This window comes from Chelon labrosus (assembly GCF_963514085.1).
Source record: "Chelon labrosus genome assembly, chromosome: 15".
Taxonomy (NCBI): Eukaryota; Metazoa; Chordata; class Actinopteri; order Mugiliformes; family Mugilidae; genus Chelon; species Chelon labrosus.
In genome coordinates, this window is record NC_140348.1 from 28018305 (window position 1) to 28036324 (window position 18020).

General features: G+C 45.0%; 1 protein-coding gene across 2 annotated transcripts in view; it reads left to right on the forward strand.

The window, feature by feature from the left end:
• Positions 1-2869: 2869 nt before the first annotated feature.
• Positions 2870-18020, forward strand: part of LOC311500668 (echinoderm microtubule-associated protein-like 6) — a gene marked incomplete at its 5' end in the record, with an annotated part of 34257 nt that continues 19106 nt past the window's right edge. For both annotated transcript variants that reach the window (XM_084562200.1, XM_084562201.1), the window contains 8 exons: positions 2870-3066; positions 11530-11689; positions 14240-14338; positions 14419-14487; positions 14571-14756; positions 15760-15895; positions 17715-17788; positions 17876-18003. In XM_084562200.1, the coding sequence (XP_084418326.1) occupies positions 2870-3066; positions 11530-11689; positions 14240-14338; positions 14419-14487; positions 14571-14756; positions 15760-15895; positions 17715-17788; positions 17876-18003 (1049 nt within the window). The remainder of the gene's footprint in view (positions 3067-11529; positions 11690-14239; positions 14339-14418; positions 14488-14570; positions 14757-15759; positions 15896-17714; positions 17789-17875; positions 18004-18020) is intronic.

The window sequence follows — 18020 nt, forward strand, 5'->3', positions numbered from 1 at the left end:
GCCACGATGGGGTGGGGTGGGGGGGTCAGGGGGGTGGGGGCTGTAAGCCTGGTGGGCGGGGCCAGGGTTTGTAGGTAACGTGGACCAGGGGTCACTGCTAGTTGATCTGCTCCCGTAGACTTGTCCCCGTCTCTGTTACATATGTGCGAAAAGCCATTAAAACGCTTTTAAAAGGAAAAACACGAGTCTGAATGATTTCTCTAAAAGGTTTAATTTCTGACACAAAAAAAACTATACTATAACTATACTATAACTATACTATATCATATTTGAGTCCTTAAAATAAAAATCCCCTTCATGGAGTCAGGAGACTGGATTAGACTTATAATTATATATCACTGCTGTTTAGTGTGTTTTCATTTAGTTTTAAGTATAAATAAAATAAGAATATATTAAACTATTATATATATATATTATATATATTATATATATTTTTTATATATAAAAAAAAACAGCCATGCAGTATAAATATAAATAAAATAAGAAATAATATCACAATATATAAAATTATATAAGGTATAATAAGAATATATATATATAAACCTAGCTGTGTATAAGTATTAAAATATAAGAATATGGATTCTTTATTTATCTCCAGTAGCTTTACCTCCTCAGGTATTTAAAAACCCTCGACGTGATCTCAGAAATCTCGCGAGAGTCCACCTGCCTCAAGGTAAGATTTGGAAACATCCACCTGATACAAAATAAAACCTTATATTGATTAATTAATGAGTTTAATTCAGTCATTCAGTCATTATCTTTAATGATTTGTCTCATTTTCTAAATGTTCTGTTTTACTGTTTAATGTGACGTCATTATTATTTAACTCTCACTTTCTCTGGTCTGACTCCTGACAGCCTCCTCCTCCTCCTCCTCCTCCTCTCTGCCGCTGCTGCTGCTGGGATTTGTAGTTTTTAAATCATTTTCTGATTGAAACGCGTGGATTACGAGGATCCACCTCAAAGAACACAAAGTCCCAGAATGCTCTGCGGGCCGTGCGTCCTCTCCAGGGGAGCCAGGGTGTTTTCCTCTGCGCGAGTCCTGGGAGGGCGGAAATGAGGAGGCTGGGATTTCAAAATAAAACACCGAAGTATAACAATTAGAAGGATGTTATATTCTACCACAGATTAAACTTTTCAAAGTGTGAATTAATAATAAAAATACACGTTTTAATATTTTCTATGACAGGATTCAAAATGATGGAGGTGTCACTGAACGGGGCCCCGGGGCCAGAGTGGGTGGGAGGCCTCATGGAGCTGGATACAAGTTAGAAGACACTGTAGGAGACAGAGAAGACAACAACAACACAAATAATAATGATGACTAGACAGATCTGAGCAACGTTAAGATGTAAATGAGACAAAAACACAAATAAAGTCAAACACATCCTGAATGAACGCGTCTCATCGTGTCACCTTTGGTCTGAATCAGCTGTAAAGTTTACTTTAAGAAGATAAAACACAGATGATGGAGAATAAAAGTCATGTCTGCAGGTGGAGCTGCAGGAGCATCCCAGGCTTTTATTTTTTAGGCGCCACACCGGAAGTGATGTACATCCACGCGCTCTGCTCCTCTTGACGTTTCTGCTCGTCAGTCCGAGAAGGAGCGAGGCAGCGTCACTGAGCTGAGCCTCGGCGGTCTGGGAGGGTCTCCATCACCGCCTCTAGTGCCCCGCTGCCCGCCGGACCCCCGCCCGCTGTCCGTCCGTCCGTCCGTCTGTCCCGGGGTGGAGGAGCCTCGCTGCGGCGGGATGGGGATGCTCTCCTCCGGCCTGGAATCAGGACTTTCCTCCGCCGTCATCCGGCCGGGATGCTGCGGTGTGAACCCGGGGCTGCTCCCCTCCTCTGCCCGCTGAAGTTGGATCATCTGCGGGGATTAAACATTAGTTCGTGTCGCTGTCCCCCCCCCTCTCCCCCCTCTCCCCCCTGTCGCTCCTCTCGCTCTTCGGCTCTCTCCGGATCCACCCGAGCCTCGTTTGACGGTGGAGGAAATAATCCGCTGCTTTTATTGTGTGGTCCTGGATCCTCGGACACCCCGTCCTCCTCCTCCTCCTCCTCCTCCTCCTCCTCCTCCTCCTCCCTCTGACTCCCCCTGACTCCTCACCGGCTCCCGGTTTGTGAAGGAGCCGCTTCCCCGCCGCGCGCCCGTCCTCTGGAGGATGGAGATGATGTGAGCGCACGGGCGGATGCAGGAGGAGAAACGCCCGCTCTGTGGAGCCGAGGTGGAGGATTAGTGTGAGGAGGGATTAGAGCTCCAGGAGAACAATCCTCCATCAGCTGCTGTGTTTATGTTGTTGTTTGGTGTGTGCGGAATTGTTGCGTCTTTGGGAGAACTTTCCAGACGCGTAGGGACGTCTAGAGCCTCCTCTTCTCCTCCTCCTCCTCCTCCTCCTTCTTCTTTATTGCTCAGTTTTAGAAAACCTCCAGTTCAATCTCCTGCAGGTGGAGGCAGAAACTGTGAGTGAGGCTCAGAGCTGCTCCTGGTGGAACGTGGCTACTAAAAGTTCCTGGTGCGTCCTAATTAACCGTTAAAGCTCCCTGTGGAACCCAGGAACCGCTGCAGGGACATCAGCTGAGACCACAGAAGAAGAAGAAGAAGAAGAAGAGAATCTAATAAAGGAGGTCTGATCTGGAGGAGGAGATGATTTAAAAACTAAAATCAGAAGTTATTAAAACAATGAGAACTAACTGAGAAGAGTCTGGACCCGGTTGATCAGGTTTAAGGAGGCCAGTCACTCCCAGTCTGATATAAACTGATCAGAGTCTGGGGGGGACCAGGAGGAGGAGCAGGGGGGTGCAGCAGGGTGAAGTGGACCGGAGGGGGGAGGAGGAGGAGGAGGCGGACACGGCGTCCCGTCAGATGAGTGAACATGTCGGACCGGAGCGCCCCGGGCTGCCGGCTCAGACTGGACTGGGTGTACGGGTACCGGGGCCACCAGTGCCGGAATAACCTGTACTACACGGCCGGGAAGGAGGTGGTGTACTTCGTGGCCGGGGTCGGAGTGGTTTACAACACCAGGGAGCACAGCCAGAGGTTCTACCTGGGACACAACGACGACATCATCAGGTAAGGGGGGAGGGGGGGGGGGGGGGGGTACCCCGAATTAATCCTTATGAGCTGACTTTAGTTTTTAATCATGAGATGTTGGATAAATATCACTGAGTTTATTTGATACCAAAGGAAACTTTAAAAGCTGAAGATTGTCAGTGAAGTTCTGCATGGACCTCACAGATAATGATATCCTGGGGAGGTGTGACTGACACTGAATCTCTAAGTGTGTGTTCCTGACATCTGACACAGAAACAGATAATCTGACCTTTAATGACCTGGACATGATGACGTGTAAGCTAGGCTAACACAGAGAGACCAATCAGAGACATTTCAGTCTGGAGTAAATACCCAACAATATTTATACTACAGTAGAAACACAATAGATTATATCAGATCAGTGTTCACACCTGGACCTGTTTAACCTGGACTCTAGAGACCAGATCAGTGTTCACACCTGGACCTGTTTAATCTGGACTCTAGAGACCAGATCAGTGTTCACACCTGGACCTGTTTAATCTGGACTCTAGAGACCAGATCAGTGTTCACGCCTGGACCTGTTTAACCTGGACTCTAGAGACCAGATCAGTGTTCACGCCTGGACCTGTTTAACCTGGACTCTAGAGACCAGATCAGTGTTCACGCCTGGACCTGTTTAACCTGGACTCTAGAGACCAGATCAGTGTTCACGCCTGGACCTGTTTAACCTGGACTCTAGAGACCAGATCAGTGTTCACGCCTGGACCTGTTTAACCTGGACTCTAGAGACCAGATCAGTGTTCACGCCTGGACCTGTTTAACCTGGACTCTAGAGACCAGATCAGTGTTCACGCCTGGACCTGTTTAATCTGGACTCTAGAGACCAGATCAGTGTTCACGCCTGGACCTGTTTAATCTGGACTCTAGAGACCAGATCAGTGTTCACGCCTGGACCTGTTTAACCTGGACTCTAGAGACCAGATCAGTGTTCACGCCTGGACCTGTTTAACCTGGACTCTAGAGACCAGATCAGTGTTCACGCCTGGACCTGTTTAACCTGGACTCTAGAGACCAGATCAGTGTTCACACCTGGACCTGTTTAACCTGGACTCTAGAGACCAGATCAGTGTTCACACCTGGACCTGTTTAACCTGGACACTAGAGACCAGATCAGTGTTCACACCTGGACCTGTTTAACCTGGACTCTAGAGACCAGATCAGTGTTCACCCCTGGACCTGATTAACCTGGACACTAGAGACCAGATCAGATCAGGTCTGAATGAGGCCTCTAGGCGTCTTCTGGTTCTTCTCTTCATTATTAGATAAATAAATCTGACTTTTATAAAAATGCTTTTGAATGAAACGATTTAAAAAATAATTCAGCACAACTGAATAAAAACAAGAACACACACACCTGGAGTTATTCAGCCTGTGAGTCATCAGCAGCAGCAGTGTGTGTGTGTGTGTGTGTGTGTGTGTGTGTGTGTGTGTGTGTGTGTGTGTGTGTGTGTGTGTGTCACATTCTCTGACAGGACTGTTGAACTGGACTTTGAGCCAAATGATCCCTCACAGCTGACTGCAGGATTCATGACACTCCATCAGAACCACCTCCACGTCTCATCTCAGTTTATTTCTCACGTCTGTTCCTGAGTTGATTCCAAAAAATAAAAAATAAATAAATAATGGAAATTAAAATAATTAGTCACTGCTAAGTCACATATTCAGCTCAGATCTGGGATCAGCTTAAAATACTACAGTTTATAATGATATATATAAATATAATAATTACTAAAAATATGAGTAATTTAATATGAAATATATATATTTAAAATATGTTCATAATGTCTGAAAAATACCAAATTCCTTTGTTAAAAAATAATAAAAATATATAATAAATAAATTAAAATAAATTAAAATAAATTTTATAAATATATTTTATGAAACATTAGTAAAATTTCCCCCAATTTCTATTTAAATAACTACAATACATGAAAACACAGATTTTAAAAATATCCTAAAATTACCACAAAAAAGACACAATATGTAAATTATTTTCTAACATGCAAAAGAAGCTGATTTATTTATTTATTTATTTAATTCTACCTTAAACCCATGAGGACCGTCCACACTGCGTCCAGATGAAACAGAGCAGGTCAGACTCGTCCAACCTTCTGCTCCCCGTGCGGATGTTGTGGTTCAGGTGGTATTTGGGTGAACTGTAGCTGCAGGACATGTCGCTGCCACTGGTCCAGTCTGATGCTCCGGCCTCTTCATCACTGCTGGCACCATGGAGCCGTTAGTGGAGATCTGCCAACACGATGGAGACGAGTCCAGGGCTCAGATCAGGACCCAAGAACTTCACAACATCCTCAGAACACATTAGACTCACTTTAAACTATTTACTGACACGTTTTATGATGGTGAAGTAACATCTGATAAGCTTGTAATTTCATATATTTGTAGTTTATTAGTTAATAATAATTCTCAGAGCTGGAGCATAGATGACATGAAAGAAACAAACGGCAGACGGCGACTTCTGTCTCTTATTCTCAGTATCGATGTTTTTTAATTAATCAGAATCATTTTGTCAACGATGAGATGTTTGGAATTAATATTATTTCACCAGAAAAACTGAGTCGCTTAAAAGTTTCTATGCCCTTCAGAGTTTTCTACATTTTTTCATAAAAATGACTCAAAACATCCTGAAAGTCGACAAAGAACCCAATGAACACATGAACCAGAGATATGAGACTAAAATGAGACCTGTTTTCATTGATGGACCAATGAATTGTGAATTCTACCAGTGAACTCTAAAAGAAAATGTCAGGACATCTGTCCATGAGCTGAATGTGAAGAGAAACTGGGTCATGCAGCAAGACAACGAGAACCAAGAACACAAGTGGTTCTACAAAAGAACGGTTAAAGAAGAACAAGATGAATGTTTAGGAACGGCCAAGTCAAAGTCCTGACCTTAATCCAATAGAAATGTTGTGGAAGGACCTGAAGCAAGCAGTTGATGTGAGGAAACCCACCAACATCTCAGAACTGAAGTGGTTCTGTTCTGAGGAATGGGCTAAAATTCCTCCAAGCTGCTGTAGACCACTGATCAGCAGTTACCAGAAACATTTAGTGACAAGGAGGTCACAGCAGATACTGGAGACAAGGAGGACATGATATGGAATATTGGCTCACTTTAGACTAATGTGTTTGATTGTGAGTCATTTTTAAACAGCACCGTAGATGCTTCATTAGTTTATTGAACATTATCACATTTTCAATAAACAAGTCAGTGATACTTTAAGTTTCTGCAGCGTCTTGTCTGAATCATAGTCGTCTGATTGCAGGCTCCGTGTTGACGCATTAAATCCATGTTGAGTTTCTCTGAAAGGAGAGAGAGAGAGAGAGAGAGAGAGAGAGAGAGAGAGAGAGAGAGAGAGAGAGAGAGAGAGAGAGAGAGAGCATCTTTTCCTTTCATTGGCTCTTTTCATGGAGGCCTCCCGCAGGGTGATGAGCCTCCTTTATGCTCCTCTGCAGCGTGGGGCTGAATGGCAGCGTTTATTATCAGAGCTGCTGCTGCACCGCTCACATTTCTCTCTCTTCAGGGTTTCATCTGTCTGGAGTTCAGATCCTTTAGTGTTTGTTAAGTTGAATTCTCCAAACCTGAAAATTTCTCTCTGAGAATTTACCTCAATGAAGAAAGAACAGAAACATCTCAGCTGCTGGTGTTTTTATTCAGTATGTGATAAAAGATTAGAGAAGAAGAAGAAGAAGAAGACGTAGTGTGTCCTCCTCCTCCATGTCCTCCTCTATGTCCTCCTCCAGTCCTGAATGTGTAGAGTCTTAGAAAACGACCAAGATGTCTCCACGTCTCCATCGTTGTTGTCCACATGGGTTCCAGCTTGGTTCATCCTCTCAAACAAGGGAAGGTGGAGAAGAAGAAGAAGAAAATGAGGAGGAAGACATGGGGAAAAAGTAGAGAGAGGAGGGGTATGATGAGGAAGAAGGACAAGAAGAAGAAGGAGGAAGTGAAGTAAGAAAAACTAGGAGAAGGACGAAGATGGAGGAGGAAGAAGAGGTGAATGAGGAGGAGAAGTCATTTTCCTCCACGTCAGTGTCCAGTCCTGAATTAGAAGAAGAAGACCAAGATGTCTCCATGGATTCCAGATCCACTCTGAGGACTCGCCTTTGTCACAGGAAACAAAATGAATCGAGTTTAAAATAGAAAGCAGGAGAAAAGACGTTTTTAGATCAGTAGAAGAAGAAGACGTCTGATGACACGTAGATACATCTTCTTCTTCTACTCTGTCAATCCAGGAGATAACAACACTCCTTTATCTGTTCTCCTCCTCTTCTTCTTCTTCTTCAGTTCTATTTCCAGTAGATGTGATGCTCCTCTTCATCAGTAAACGTCGACATTGATTGATGTTCTGATGTAAACTCACTTTATTTTAGTTTCCATGGAAACAGGTGATCATAAACTCTTTAGGGATTAGAAATCAGCTTCATGAGTTGTTGTTTTTTTTTTCCTTTGTTCACTCAACTCAACATCATTTAGATTAGAACAACTCTACTGGTGTACCTAATGAACTGGCCAGTGATGGATTCTGGGTAAAAATAGAGTGAAAGTAAAGTCCTGAGTGTTGCTCCTCTTCCTCTGATATAAATCATCTTCTAGACGCTGGTTGAAGGATTTCATGGTTCCATTAACTGTTAGCATGGCTGTTAGCATCATCATCATCATCATCATCATCATCATCACTAGACCAGCCAGTTCAGTGTCTCAGAGCTGAGATTGGGACTGGGACGCCTCAGGCTTAACTGGCTGGAGCTGATGAAGATGGGTGCTAACACTGTTGTTGTTGTTAGCGCCGTTAGCAGCTAACAGCCCGGGAGGAGGCTCATTGGTCAGCGATGCGTTCAGTGTCGGCAGAAAGCTGCTGGCGGCCTGGAGGCTGTCGTGTGAAGTCAAGTTTGTAACAACTGTGCTGTCGTGTAGTTTAAGACACGTCTCATTGAGTCGGACATTTTAGTTTCTTCCTGAACATTTGTGACTTTTTTAGAGACGTTTGTCAGCAGGTTGAAAGTCTGCAGTCGTTCTGATTGGCTGATGATCTCAGAGAACCAGAACCAAATCCACAAATATCTTCACAACAACATGATGATCTAGAACGAATAAAGAGTAGACCGACTGATCGGCTGATTCAGGGGAGGATAGCTCTGTATCACACTCAGTAACTCTTCCTAGCCTCCTAGCCTCGCAGCTAATGGTTGCGCTTGTAGCTTTATAACCTCCCAGCTAATGGTAATTTAGCTCTTCCTAGCCTCCAATTTAATAGTAGCTCTTCATAGCTTTCTCAGCTTCCCAGCTAACAGTGGCTCTTCCTAGCCTCCCAGCTAACGGTAGCTTTTCCTAGCCTCCTAGCCTCCCAGCTAATGGTAGCTCTTTCTAGCTTCCTAGCCTCCCAGCTATCAGTAGCTCTTTCTAGCCGCCTAGGCTCCCAGCTAATAGTAACCCTTCCTAGCTTCCTAGCCTCCCAGCTAATAGTAGCTCTTCCTAGCCTCCTAGCCTTGCAGCTAATAGTTGTACTTCTACCTTTATAACCTCCCAGCTAATGATATTTTAGCTCTTCCTAGCCTCCAATCTATTAGTAGCTCTTCCTAGCTTCCCAGCTAACAGTAGCCCCTCCTCGCTTCCAAGCATCTTAGCTAACAGTAACTCTTCCTGGCCTCCTAGCCTCCCAGCTAATGGTAGCTCTTTCTAGCTTCCTAGCCTCCTTGCTAATAGTAAACTTTCCTAGCCTCCTAGCCTTCCTGCTAACAGTAGCTCTGCCTAGCTTTGTGGTGCGTTCAAGCGTAGATTCTTCCTTTCTTGTAGTTTTTTGTCTCTGGGCCTTGAAGCATCCTTCCACAGATCTAAACTTAACGCCACGGTCGGCTGGAAGCTCTGTTTCTTGTCTTCCACGACAGATTAGCGTCTGAGGCCTGGTGTCTCTGAGGATTCACAGCTCGCTGGTCTTCATTAAGCCGATGACTCAGAAATGATCTGTCCAGCATCCCACCGCCAATCTGCCCCTCGGCCGTGACTGTTCCCACGATCTGCTCAGACACAAGCTTCTTAAAGTCGCTCATCATCTTTAAAGATCCTCGGTTTAGAAAGCGGTCCCAGGCAGTTATTTGACTTTTTATCCGTTTCTCCTGGAGGCAGATGATTCAGTTTCTTTTCTTTTCTTTTCTTTTAAAGGAGACAGTAAGAAGTGATATTTCCTCAGGAGTTTTCCCTCCGTGGAGGATTTCTGCAGCGCTGCCAGAAAACATGATGATTTCTTGTTGAATGAATTTGTTTCTTGTCCTGATTAATGGACTCATCGGAGCAGAACTCCCCTGGAAGCCTCCACCAGACTCTCTCTGAAACTTCTTCTTCTCCTCTCCCCCTCCTTTTTCCTCTTTCTTCTTCTCATCCTCCTCTACTCCAGTTTACTTTGCTTCATCTTTGTTTTTTATTCTTTAAATATTTATCTATTTGAATGATTTGTGAATGATCTAGTGTTTGATTCATCTTGACGCTCTGTGTTTCAGTCACGTGTCAATCAACTACATCAGCTTCATCCATTGGTCGAGATCAGTTCACCTTGGTCCCGCCCACTCCACGCCTCCAAACTATAACTCTCATCAGCATACATGGTCAAAGTCTGGTGTTTTATTGACCTCCTCCTCCTCCTCCTCCTCCTCCTCCTCCTCGTCTTCTACCTCTATGAGTTCATCATGTTTTTTGTCTTTGACTGAAAGATGAATCAGTCTTTTTTCTGTTTGTTTAAGATACGTCTCGTCTCCATGGCGCCAGAACAGATAACAGATGATATAAACTATGATCACCTCTACAAGGTGGAGCGGGGGAAACCAGGCTTTGTTGAATAAACCCGGAGGTTCAGAGAGGAGGAGTTTCCTCTGAGCTTTAAATAGACGCTGGCCTGATTTCAACAGCTGCTATGAATAGAATCACCTCCACTGAGTTTACTCTGAACCAACATCATTAGAGACCAGATCGATGCCTGGCTGGAATAAATCTATTGTCTCTGAGCATGTCTGCTCCACGTGGGCTGAACATCAGGTGAGGGACAGAAACATGGAGACGAACCAAGATGGGATCCATGTGGACGTTGGAGACGTGGAGACGTGGAGACATCTTGGTCGTCTTCTAAGACTCTACTCATTCAGGACTGGACCTAAACTAAACTCAGCCTCATACAACTAAACACTCCAAACAAATCCCAGTGGTCCATTCACTGACCAGGAAGGAGAACCGTTCATGATCTCCTCAGGATGAACCGTAGCCACTCATCACACAGAACTACAAACTCTCCCATGATGCTCCGCTGTAACTTCAGGGTTCATGATTAATGTCTAATCTTCACACGTTCTCTTTCAGAACGTCTTGTGTTCTCAGGTTTTACACTTTTGATCATTTCGTTAAGTTTCTGATTAAACAATCTACCATCTGAATATATTTTCAGAATAAGAGCGTCGTCGGTGAACTAAACAAAATAAGAGCATGGTCAGGTGTCGTCCTCCAGCAGACAGAGGTGTGTGTGTGTGTGTGTGTGTGTGTGTGTGCGTGTGTGTGTGTGTGTGTGTGTGTGTGTGTGTGTGCGTGTGTGTGTGCGTGTGTTTGTGTTTTGTGATGTTTGACCTTGACTCTACATTTGTCGCGTTCGGTCCTCGGCTCCTGTGCCCTTGGCGATGCGGTCGCCATGGCAACCCAGCGCCCAGCTAGCCGGCTGATTGGCTGGCAGGTTGGAGGAGGAGGAGGAGGAGGAGGAGGAGGAGGAGTGTGTGTGTGTGTGTGTTTGTGTGTGTGTGTGTGATCAATGAGGCCAACACACCTGTTTCTATTTCTGCCTTCTGCTCTTGTTTCATACAAAGTCAACAGCAACACACACTTCAAGCATCACTACACCAGGTGTGTGTGTGTGTGGGGGGGGGGTGTGTGTGTGTGTGTAGGACATGTATTTTTAGCCGTGGCCCTCCTCAGGAGAAGACAGGTTGATTTATTTTTATTTATTTGATCTAAGAGTTGATGTGAGGAGATGAACTCGTCTCATTTCATCAGAGTCATTGCTGTTGTTTCAGACGTTTGTCAGATTTCACACATAAAGAGGATTTATCTGGATCCATGGTGACGACTAAACCAGATAAAAGACATGATGGAAAGAAGTCATAAAAACAAACTTTAAGTCGTTCTTCCAGCTCCTGTCACTGCGTCCAGTTACATACTGAAGCTTATTTAAACGTTAGATTTCATATCTCTTAACTTAATTTAACTTATATTAACTTAACTTCATTTAGCGTAGCTTAATATAACTTAGCTTAGCATAGCATAGGGTTGCTAATCAGGGCATAACAGAACATAAAAAACTTACTGATAATAAAGTTCTGCTTCAAGTGTCTCACTGATGTGATTATGAAATGATGTTAAATATAAATATATTTTGCCCCCCCCCTCAGCCTGGCGTTGCATCCAGAGCGCTCCCTGGTGGCGACGGGCCAGGTGGGGAAGGACCCCTTCGTCTGTGTGTGGGACTCCTTCACCGTCCAGACCGTCGCTCTGCTGCGTGACGGACACACTCATGGCATCGCCTGCCTCACATTCAGCGCCGACGGACAGGTGACAAAACATGAAGTTCATCAGATTCCATCAAATTAATCAAACTCTAAACCACAGACTGTATAAAGATAGAACAGCTCCTCTAGAGTGAAGCAAAATCAAGTAGAGCTCCCCCTGGTGTCTGGCTGCAGTATAGGTCATAAGCTCCACCCCCTCAATGTTAGTGGGCGGGGCTTAGGCCGAACTAAAACACTAAAATACACGTCAAATATATTGTTTCTGTCATTTTAGGCAGTTAATACAATGTTGATGCATGTTCAAGTGTCAGTTTTAGTTTTAGTTTTATTTAGTTTTATTTGACGCAACAGAAACAGGATGTGACATAATGGTGACTACCAGTTGCCATGCCAACCACCATGAGAGTTGCAAGAACAAAAATTTATAAATCAGTCCAGAGTATAATCCATCATGTCCTTGTAACAGGTGGAGGTAGAGCAGAGCGTAGTATTAATTAAACTAAAACATGAGTGAGTCTGGAGGAAGTGTGGGCGGGGCATCAATATCACGGCTCCACGTGGCTCCGCCCTCAGACCGTACTGATCAGACTCTGGATCCAAACAAGATGGCGCCGCCCGTATCCCCGGGAACATAGAGTCAGTTTGACCAATGAGAGGAAGAGGAGACGTGGCGTCCATATTTATATACAGTCTATGCTCTAAATTCATTTTTAGTTGATAAAATCTCTTAAACATACGGGCCCATCATCGATGCTGTTTTAAAACATAAACATGTTTATCAGGGGCCAGTGTGGCCGTCAGGACGTTAATCTGACTGGTGAGGATTAATAATATAATAATCTGATCCAGGAAGTAGACCGCTCTCTGAGTCCAGCAGATGGTTTTTGTTACTAAAGGACAAATGTGCATCAAACTAAAGGTCAAAGAAGAATAAAACGGTTAGAGGACAAAAGAGAGGGAGGAGGAGGAGGAAGAGGAAGAGGAAGAGGAAGAGGAAGGGGAAGAGAAGGTCACTCGTCTTCTGCATACGACCTGTAGGAGGCTATTACAGGACGTGTTGGTTGGATTTAGACACCTTGCTTTAGTTTAGGGAAATAAAATCTCACTTCGTAGCCGATAGATGGTCTCTAGAGGACGTCCCGGGCTCTGGTTGCCTAGGTAACCGTCATAGATACATTGGTAGAGTATACGGGAAAATAAAACACCACCATCATGGAGGACGTGGTGGTAGGAACCAAAGTGGTGGACGGTGTTTCCTCCAGGGAAACGTTTGGGGGGGGGGACTGTGTTTGAGTCACATGTCAAACAGCTGGATCAGTCGCTCCCATTGGTCCAGATTAGTTCAGCTTGGCCCCGCCCACTTCACAGCATCACTCCAACTCTCTGGTTAGATATTTAAACGTGAAGAAGTTAGCAGAGATGTAAGAGGAGGAGTCAGGGTCATGGACCAGGGATCATCGTCTGTCTTCAGATCATCTTTCAGTTCTTCTTCATCCTGATCCAACGTTTAGTTCAACTGTGACTGAGTCAGAGCTTCATCTTTAAATCCAACCCGTCATCAATCAGTTCCATTCATTTACAGATACTGAGTTCTACTTGTTCTTTAATTTATACCATGACCTCAACGACTGAGAACCTCCACAGACATTTAAAGGTTTCATTAGTTAATAAATAAATCAGCAGAACTCTCTGAGAGCAGCTCCAGGTCCAGTTTTCAGAGAAATGACTGATGAACAGATTAATATCTCTGATCACTGGTCAGTTAACCTTAAATCAGACAGATTCTCAGGCAGCTTCTGAACTGTCAGGTTCTCCCTTTAAACAATGCAGCAGCTTCATGTAGTCTCTAGGTGATGGAGTCGTGTTTCATTTGGGTGGAAGTGGTCGTTCTTCATGTGTAGGTTGCTACATGGTTAGCATAGCATAGCATAGCATAGCATAGCATAGCACACTGGTTCTTTGGTTCTTTGGTTCTTTGGTTCTTTGGGACGACAGCTGAATGAAAACACTGAACCAGCTTCATCCTTCAGTCACATCTGTTGCTGGTGTCGACCCAGCGCTGCTCAGCTGTTCACACCAGAGTCAAGTGAACGGAGCTGAGTTGTGAAGTGACGTGGTGAATGATCTCTGCTGCTGAGTCATCAGTTTGTGCTCTGGGTCGGGAACAGACCCAACAAGGAATCAATAAAATAATCATCAATCTCTCTGAGCAGCCTCTGGCTCCTCCTGATTTATACTGAGTCCAGTCACAGTCTCAGTCAAATATATTTATCAGCCAGGAACTCTGTAATCAGCTGCTTCCTGCTGCACAGCTGATTACATCAACAGAGACCACAGTTAATAACTGGCTCTCAATCTGTCCTTTACTTCCTTCTTCTTCTTTGTGTCTTTACTTCCTTCTTTCCTACTCCCTTCCTTCCTTCTTTACTTCTCTCTTGGCTTAATTCATTCCGCCCTTCTTCCTTCTTTCATTTCTTTCTTTCTTCTTGTTCCTTCATCACTTCGCCCCTCCCTTCCTTCCTTCCTGTTTTCCTTCTTTCTTCCTTCCTTCCTCCCTCCCTCCCTCCCTCCCTCCCTCCCTCTCTCTCTCTAGCGTCTAGCCTCGGTCGGCCTTGATGCTAAGAACACAGTTTGTATCTGGGAGTGGAGGAGGGGGAGGATCCTGGCCTCGTCCAGTGGACACTCTGACAGGGTGGGTGAGGTTTGTCTTTAGTCTTTGTCTTAAATCAAAGTTGTCTTTGTCCATTTACACCTGGTCCATGTGTCCTCCAGATCTTTGACATCTGCTGGGATCCGTTCCAACAGAACCGTCTGGTGAGCTGTGGAGTCAAACACATCAAGGTAAACTGAACTGGACAACATGAAAACAATGTCCTGAGAGTTTGACGTCCAACGTCCACGTCTCTGCTGATTGTCCTCTCCAGTTCTGGTCTCTGTGTGGGAACGCTCTCACTCCGAAGCGAGGGATCTTTGGGAAGACAGGCGACCTCCAGACCATCCTGTGCATCGCGTCGGCTAAAGATGACATCACGTACTCTGGAGCGCTGAACGGAGACGTTTACGTCTGGAAGAACCTGAACCTGATACGAACCGTCCAGTCTGCTCACGGGGTGAGACACGGGACTGTAGAGGAATATATAGAAATATAGAAATAATGTCCTTCCTCCCCCTTACTTCCTTCCCTCTTTCCTTCCTTCCTTCCTTCACTTCCTCCCTCTTCCTTCCTTCCTTCCTTCCTTCTTTCACTTCCTCCCTCTTCCTTCCTTCCTTCACTTCCTTCCTTTCCTCGTTCACTCCCTCTTTCCTTCCTTCACTTCCTTCCTTCCCTCCTTCCTTCTTTCACTTCCTTCCTTCCTTCCTTCACTTCCTCCCCCTTCCTTCCTTCCTTCCTTCCTTCACTTCCTCCCTCTTCCTTTCTTCCTTCCTTGCTTCACTTCCTTCCTTCACTTCCTCCCCCTTCCTTCCTTCCTTCCTTCCTTCCTTCACTTCCTCCCTCTTCCTTTCTTCCTTCCTTGCTTCACTTCCTTCCTTCACTTCCTCCCCCTTCCTTCCTTCCTTCCTTCCTTCACTTCCTCCCTCTTCCTTCCTTCCTTCCTTGCTTCACTTCCTTCCTTCCTTCCTTCCTTCCTTCCTTCACTTCCTCCCTCTTCCTTTCTTCCTTCCTTCCTTCACTTCCTCCCCCTTCCTTCCTTCCTTCCTTCCTTCACTTCCTCCCTCTTCCTTCCTTCCTTCCTTGCTTCACTTCCTCCCTCTTCCTTCCTTCCTTCCTTGCTTCACTTCCTTCCTTCCTTCCTTCCTTCCTTCACTTCCTCCCTCTTCCTTTCTTCCTTCCTTCCTTCACTTCCTCCCCCTTCCTTCCTTCCTTCCTTCCTTCACTTCCTCCCTCTTCCTTCCTTCCTTCCTTGCTTCACTTCCTCCCTCTTCCTTCCTTCCTTCCTTGCTTCACTTCCTTCCTTCATTCCTTCCTTCATTTCCTCCTGTCCTTTGTTCCCTCCTTCTGTCCTTCCTTCCTTCTTTCATTCCTTCAGTCCTGAAAAGCATAGATCTGTAGACTCTGGAGTTCTGCATGCGTGGGTTTGTGTCAGCAGATCTAAGTTCTGTGTTTGTGTGCAGGCCGGTATCTTCAGCATGTATTCCTGTGAGGAGGGTTTCGCTACGGGAGGCAGAGACGGCTGCATCCGACTGTGGGACGTCGACTTCAAACCCATCACTAAGATCGACCTGCGAGAGGCGGAGCAGGGTTATAAAGGTACGACACGAACACAGGAGCAGAGTCAGGACGTGTGTCAGCCAGACACACAGGTGACGTTTAGCTTGTAATATATGTACGTAGCTGTGATGTTTTTAATCACGTCTTTATTGGACGTAAAGGAAGACTTCAGCGTGTGTGTCATCTGCTGCAGTGGGAGCTTAAAGTCATTTATTCACCTGGATAATAGAGCGTGTTAGATGAAGACGTGGGCGGAGCGATGGCCTTCATGCTTCTACTAACACTTTAATACAGCGCTCAGTTAAACCCAACGAACCCGCACAGCTTTAATATCCAACCATCTCTGAACAGAAAGTCTCTCTGTCTCTGGAGGAAACATTTAGAAACTGAAGACACTTCTGTCCATTGAAGGTCTTTTGTCTCTTGACTCGTTGACGTCAGCAGCTCAGGAAGCTCACTTGTTCATCGTTTCATTATATACCTCCTACTTTTTATTGGGTGAGACCTATAGACCCTTTAATGTTGGAGAAAAAAAATATGTGACAGCTGTTAAATTTGTTCTTGTTCTTGGTCAGGTCGTTTATACTCTGTACTAAACCATAGACAGTAGAAAGATAGAACTGCTCCTCTACAGTGAAGCCAAATCAAGTAGAGCTCCCCCTGGTGTCTGGCTGCAGTATAGGTCATAAGCTCCACCCCCTCCATGATAGTGGGCGGGACTTGGGCCAAACTAAAACACTAAAATACACGTCAAATAAATTTTCAAGGATGGTTTCTGTCATTTTATGCAGTTAATATGATGTAGATGAATGTTTTGTTTTAGTTATTTGACGCTAAAGAAACAGGATGTGACATAGGCCTAATGGTGACTACCAGTTGCCATGACAACCGCTACGTAAAGCAGACTGTGAGAGTTGACACGTCAACCAGGCAGAACTTTTTATCATATCTCAGCTTGTCTCATTTTATCTCAATTTAACTCAAACTTATTTTAGCACTTTGACTTGACCTATCTCAATTCTTCTTATCTTATCTTAAATTAAATTAGCTTAGCTTAGCTTAGCTTAGCTCAGAGGAGTGAGTCAATGAACCCAGGCCCTCCTCCTCCTCCTCCTCCTCCTCCTCCTCCTCCTCCTAAATGTTGCTCCCCAGCAGGAGGTGGAGATGTATTCCTTTCTGAAAAGCTCCGTTAAGAGCCATTAATCTAATGACTTCTTTATTAACGCAGGTAACTGTTTCTTCCTCTTTCTCCTACATCTGTGTTTAGTCTCGTTCTTGGTCTTTAGTGTTTTCTGTATTAAACGTTTCTTTCCTCCGGCTGGTTCAACATCCAGCGCTGAGTCCTGCTCATTAGACTTCACATGAGTTTAACATTAACTCAGGTCAAACAGCTGCTCTCCTCCCTCCAGTTAACTGATAAAACATGACGGAGACTCAGGTCTTAGCTGAACTCATTCAACAGTTCAAAGATTCATCAGGTCTCTATAGTTTCAGAACATACAGAAGAAAAAATAAATCAACCAATGATTGATGAGAGAGGGATGACTGGTAGTAGTAAAATATAACATAACGTACGTAGCCTCATCTTATTGTAACATGTCGTCTTTTGAAGTCGCCCTATGAGGAACTAGATTTAACTTCTCAGTCTTTATGATCTTAAATGTTTTTAGTTTGAACACGTCTGAACTAACACTCGTCTAAATCAAGTCCACAGGAGACGAGTTTATGTGGAGTCTGGACACAAGTGGAAGGAAACTTTAACTATAACTGGTTCCTCCTCTTCCTCCTCCTCCTCCTCCTCCTCCTCCTCCTCCTCCTCTTCCTCCTCCTCCTCTTCCTCCTTCTCCTCCTCCTCCAGGTCTTTCCATTCGTAGCGTCTGCTGGCGAGCCGACCGGATCCTGGCGGGGACTCAGGACAGTGAGATCTTTGAGGTGAATTAATTCTCCGTCTGTCAGATGGAACCATTACTTCAGGCTCAGCTCTCTGGACATCTTTCTGGTCTGTGTGTCCCGGGGCAGGTGATGGTGAGGGACCGGGACAAGCCGCTGCTCATCATGCAGGGACACAGCGAAGGCGAGCTCTGGGCGCTGGACGTTCACCCCAAAAAACCTCTGGCCGTCACCGGCAGCGACGACCGCTCCGTCAGGTCGGTAGAGACGTGGT